The 6000-nt window shown below is 40.0% G+C and overlaps 1 protein-coding gene across 1 annotated transcript in view; it reads left to right on the plus strand.

Annotated features, from left to right (window-relative positions):
- The window catches only part of LGR5 (leucine-rich repeat containing G protein-coupled receptor 5), a 52296-nt gene extending 49890 nt beyond the window's left edge, over positions 1-2406 (plus strand). Inside the window, exon 17 of the mRNA XM_010282785.1 lies at positions 1316-2406. Within this exon, the coding sequence (XP_010281087.1) occupies positions 1316-2406 (1091 nt within the window). The remainder of the gene's footprint in view (positions 1-1315) is intronic.
- The last annotated feature ends 3594 nt before the right edge of the window (positions 2407-6000 follow it).

Genomic DNA, 6000 nt, shown 5'->3' on the forward strand with positions numbered 1-6000 from the left:
ACTGTCATTTTCTTTATAGAATAGTGCATCCCTGGCTTCACAGTGTGGCTGAAAGGAAAAAGAAATACCTTGATTGAATTGCAAAGCTACGGGCCACCAATTCTGCTGAAAGTTTCCTTTAAGGCAAGGAAAGACATATGTCTTTGGAAGGTCGCTTCTAGGTTTAGCAGCCATGGTCATAAGTTTTGCTTGCTTGATTAAGCAAACATTTTCCCTAGCCTTTCTTTCAGTGTGAAATGTGAATAAAAACACTCAAGTGACAACTAGTACTTCTGCATTTATTCCAAGCCAAGATTCTTGTTTGCAAGAGCAAATAATAATACATTTTTTAAAGTTATGTAAAGAGGAATAGAAAAGGTAGGAAGCCAGAAAATTTGGAACCATTTGACCATCACATATTCTCCTATGACCTAAATATAACTACTGAGTTCACAACAAATTTGCTGTCTTCCAGGTAAGTTATCACTAGACCCAAGAAAAAAATTTAGTTTCCATGTTGATCTTTCAAATGGCATCTTAGAAAAACTTGCAAACTAACACAACAGATGCTTACGCCTACTAGATGGCAACAGCTGTAGCCATAATGAGCGCATCTCAGCTGCGGGGTTTGTGTCTTCATGGAGAAGCACAGACCACTGTGAAGGACTTGCTTTGAGAGAGCATAGCTGGCTTGTACCAGGGTAAATAATGTTTCTCAGACTACAGAGCACTCAACTTCAACTGCGCAGCATATGCACCTCAAGTCTATGGGAATACACAGGCAGGCTTCAATCATAATGACCTGACTTCAGCCACAGGTCATCAGAAGCCCCTCCAAAAAGGCAGCACTTCCAAATCCAAAGACAGTCTCCATTTTCTTGGACTGTGTTACAAGGTAGCCTGTGTGGATTTGTCCATATCCATTACATCACACTTCACCAGGACTCATTACCAACCTGACCTAGTTTAGTGAGAGGTGTCTTTTTCAGCTTTTTTCACACACTGACAAACATCACAGCACTTATTGAAACTACAGACTGGACATTCACATTGCACTTGTACTGCTAGGCAAAAAAAGAAACCCATAGACTATTCGGGTTGAGGGACAAAGACTTACGTGAACCAGTAATGCAACATGCATATAAGCAGCATGTCTACCAAGGTCTCCAATTACTCTGAAGGAAGAGCAAATTTCCAGCTCCACTTTTGGACTGAAATTCACTACTTGGCTGTCCTGAGTACCTACAAGAAGCATGAAATGTAATGTCTTAGAAAGCACAAAATTATTTTTTAGTTTACCTGGGTTTCCCTTGCCCTCTTTATTTTGTCATTTCAGGTCCCTTCAAACCATGTGACCATCTGTTTGGTAGCTGGCTGATCAGAATTGGAGTGTGGACCATAGTGGGTTTGACCTTTATTTGCAATGCACTGGTGTCTGCTACAGTTTTCCGATCTCCATTGTATATGTCCTCCATAAAACTTTTGATCGGTTTAATAGGTATTGTAAATACCTTGATGGGTCTGGCCAGCGGAGTACTGGCTAGCGTGGATGCATCAACTTTTGGAAGCTTTGCTCAGTATGGAGCACAGTGGGAAAGTGGAATTGGTTGCCAAATAACTGGCCTTCTCTCCATTTTTGCTTCAGAGGCTTCCATTTTCCTTCTTACCCTGGCTGCACTTGAACGTGCATTCTCTGCAAAGCATGCTACAAAGTTTGAAACAAAATCCTCGATTGCTAGTGTAAAAATTGCCATTTTCTTTTGCTTTACGTTGGCACTAATCATTGCAGTGATACCTCTCCTCACTGGGAGTGAGTATGGAGTTTCTCCACTTTGTTTACCACTACCATTTGGAGAACCCACTGCTATGGGCTACATGGTAGCACTGGTATTGCTGAACTCCCTTTGTTTTCTGGTAATGACTATTGCTTATACAAAGCTCTACTGTAGCTTAGAAAAGGGAGAACTAGACAACATTTGGGATTGCTCTATGGTCAAACATATAGCCTTGCTCCTTTTTACTAATTGCATTCTTTATTGCCCTGTGGCCTTCTTATCTTTTTCCTCCTTACTAAACCTCACTTTTATCAGCCCAGAAGTGATTAAGTCAATACTGCTAGTGATTGTCCCACTGCCTGCATGTCTAAACCCACTCCTTTATATACTTTTCAATCCACACTTTAAGGAGGACTTGGGAAGTCTGCGAAAGCAAACTTTGTTATGGAGAAGATCAAAACATGCTAGTCTGATCTCTGTGAATTCGGAAGACATAGAAAAACAATCATGTGACTCAACGCAAGCGTTGGTAACCTTCACAAGTGCCAGCATATCATATGACATGCCTACTAGCAATTCACTAATGCCATCATCTTATCAAATGACAGAAAGCTGCAATCTTTCATCCGTCGCATTTGTTCCGTGTCACTAGTTTCAGTGGCAGTACAGAAAATATCTATGTTTACAAATTTTGTAATCCCGAAAGTAAGTATGGGTGTGTGTATACAAGCTAGAGAGTGCCTCTGAATTAGTGTTACACACATCAAAAAACAGACAATGACAAAACTTACAGCAGGCTGAAAATCCCAATACTTGAGCCTTCTCAGCCTGCTTCCAAAATGCTGGGATGAAGAGAGAAACTGAAAGCTGCTGCAGTTTGTGCAGTTGTATCAGCTGCTCTCTTTTAAAGTAGCACTACTTAGAAAGGGCATCAGTTGGTCAAGAGCAAAAATAGCATGTTTGGTAAGCTTTTTTTCCAAGCATCACATGGTACACTTATTTTCAGGGGTTGTTCCCCCCTCCCCTCGTTTCTTGTAATTTTGTTTTAATAATAGTTTTTCAGTGCCATGACTGTTTTTATAAGTGTCTGTGTATGGCCCTCATTCAGCAAGGTACCTAAGTGGAAGAGTAGTCCTGTTGAAGTCGTAAAGGCTGCTGCAGAATAGACTTAGATGAAGCTCCATGTTTGATAAAGCTGATTTAAGAATTTAACTGACATTGGGTTTGGTTTTTAGAAGTCATTTGACTTGACAAAGCATTTTTAATTGTCAGCTAAACCTTCAGAAAAGCTAACCTTTTCTAGTGAGGTTCTGCACACTTTGGTCCTGAATTGCTACCATGCCCGTAGAATTACCCCGAGAATTACTGCTGATGAAATTGGCAGATGACTCATAGAATTTGAAGTGTGAAAAATACTGCATAGAAAGTCATCAACAGAAAAAGACTGGCGAGCTGAGGGCAATTAAAGGACACCAAAGACACTCACATAGAAATGTTCATTTAAGGCCATTTGTCTGGGAACAAAAACTGTAGTCCTGCTCATGGCATGATCTCTGTCCTGTGAAACAATGATTCTAGAAAGCCTCTAGTTCATGGTTACTAGTCAGTTGAAGATTTAGAGGCCACTGTGTCCTTTTGGCTAAGGATAGTCAATATCCATAGCCAAGGAAATACCAAGTAGGAGTGAAGAGGTTGTATGAGCTGTGTTCTTAGCGCTGATGTCAGCACTACTGGGATATTTCAAACAGTTCTTGCATTCACATGCTGTAAAGAACATTGTGAAATTGAAAAGGATATGAATGTCATAAATTTAAAGCAACTTAAGAAAGAAGTGACTTGAACACAGTTTATAAGTAGCTACTTCTGGGAAACACGAGTTTGAGAGCAGAGGACCACACAGTCAAGAGGAGAAGAACCTAGTAACATCAACTGGAAGTTGACATTAGGGATATGCAGCATAGAAATAGAGGTGCAAATTGTGGATAGTGACAGTCAGTGATGGTCAGTGATGGTCAGTGACAGCTAGTGGAACTATTTGTCAATAAAAATATCTAACTTCAGATTGGATACATTGCCAAAAAAGGTATTGGAGCAGCTATTAGAATTCAGGGGCTTCTGATGGCTTTAGTTTAGGAAAAGGTTAGATTAGATTAACACAGTTCCTCTCTGGCTTTAAATCTGTTAACACTTTGCTGAATCAAGGCATGTATGTTTACACATCAGAAGCATCCCAGTTAGAGGCAATAGACTTCAGGTCTTTGCCAAGTCTACTGTCAAAATATCTCAGACAACAGAGCCACCTTCACTTCCCTAGAATATCAGGTTTTGACCTTGGCCAGGCCATCAGGGGATATTCCAATATTCTCTTCCCAGATGTGGCACCTTTTGCTTGAGTGAGCTGATCATTTAAGACACAAAAATGCACAAATTTACTTTTTTTTGTTGTTAAAAGTAGCTCCCTGAGGAGTAACATTTAATGGCCCAGCACTCACTGCTCAGTTAATGGCCACTCAACCTCCAGGTGAAAGAGACTAATTTTTTAGCATTACCAAGGTTAGGCTAGCCCAGTAATTAAGGTAATCAGTTACAGATGATCTCTGTTGTTCATCTGTTACTGTATGTAAAACTTACCAGGACTCAAAGGACAGGTTTTTACAATGAAGAATTGGTTGCCAACAATGGATATGCCTTGATTTTCTTGTCCATTCACACTGGCATATTTTTAGTTTTGCAGTTACAGATGGCATCAGTTGACTTTGGCTGACATGTTCATCCTTCAGGAAAAAAAAATGAACCGATGCTGAAATTATATATGATAAAGTCAGCTGAGTACTTATCTTAATCCTTTATCTCTTGTGGCTTTTGAAGCAGTGCAGCATACAGCTGGAGAATGATGCCTGAAACCACTTTGGATTAAACAGAGGATCAGTCAACCATTGCACAATACCTATTACCATGTTTACTTAGCTTTAATTTAACTGGGGTCCATCTGTGCTGCACTGCTTAATGTCAGTGAAATTCCTTTCAGCTCGCTATATTTAAGTTTGTAAAGTGATTTGAGAAGCAAAATAATGTTATAATTCTAAAGACTAGTTAAAGAAAGCTTCTTTTATCAGAACTTTTTTAGCTTGCAGAAAGTCCTAAAGGCTTTGTGTCTTATTTTTATAAGCATGTTTGAAATATTTTGATCAGATATTTTAAACTTGAAACTGTTAAAATTCATTTAATAGATTTTTAAAGTAAAATGTGTAAATATAGAACTGTATTTATTACTACAGTGAAATGCAACCACGGTAAAGGACATGAGATTAAGCCCTGTACAGTTTCATATTGATATTTGCTATATTTTCTGCTCATATATATTACTAAATTCATTATCTGTAAATAATATAATGTAAATGTGTAGTGATTGTAAATAAGTGACATGCTTTCTTTTTCTATCAGTGTTCCAAACATATGTAAGTTGTAATAAAATGTGACTAAACAGTAAAGAGCATTTAATCAGGACCTAACACCTCACAAAATTGCGTGCATCCTCAATTAATCCTTCCCAAGTTATTGTAATACTTACAGTAACCTCCCCAGATGTCCGAAATCCTTGGCGAAGTATAAATTACAGGTTGCCTGCTCTCATTAAGTGCCCAGGGAGCAAAAAAAATGAAGAATAGTGTTTCCTTTCAACACAGACTAAGTCTTTTACCAAAACTTCACTCACAGACCCTTAGGAGCAGATCCTGTCCGTATGGCATTGACAGCCTTTCACAATTGCCGCGTGCGAGACTGGCACCTCCGACCGTGTGACAAGGGCATGCATCAGGTCAGGCGAGGAACCTGCACGAGTTACCAGCAGGCTTCAGACCATATTGGACTACATGAGAGATGAGGTTCTGCTGCACGAAGCTGCTGGTTCTGGTGAGATAGCAAATTCTCCCACGTGCATCCTTATTTTCTCTCCAATCCCAGAGAGACTGGCAGACGAAGGAGGTCAGGGGATTGCCAGACAGCTGGCAAAGCTCATCTGATACATGGCAGGGCAGCGGTAGCACCTTCACATATGAAATGCATAGGATGCAGATGCCAAGGGCAAATGAAAGGTGGGGCCCAAAACCTGGGACTTGGCAAGAGTCAGGTGGCTCAGGCTGCACTAGAAGTTACAGCTCAGCTGAATTAAGACAGGCAGCAGCTAAGCACAGTCATGTCATCATCTAGGCATCAAGGAAAGGCAAGACAGTGGATGCGTTCTTGT

Source organism: Phaethon lepturus, unplaced genomic scaffold, assembly GCF_000687285.1.
Source record: "Phaethon lepturus isolate BGI_N335 unplaced genomic scaffold, ASM68728v1 scaffold7832, whole genome shotgun sequence".
Lineage (NCBI taxonomy): Eukaryota > Metazoa > Chordata > Aves > Phaethontiformes > Phaethontidae > Phaethon > Phaethon lepturus.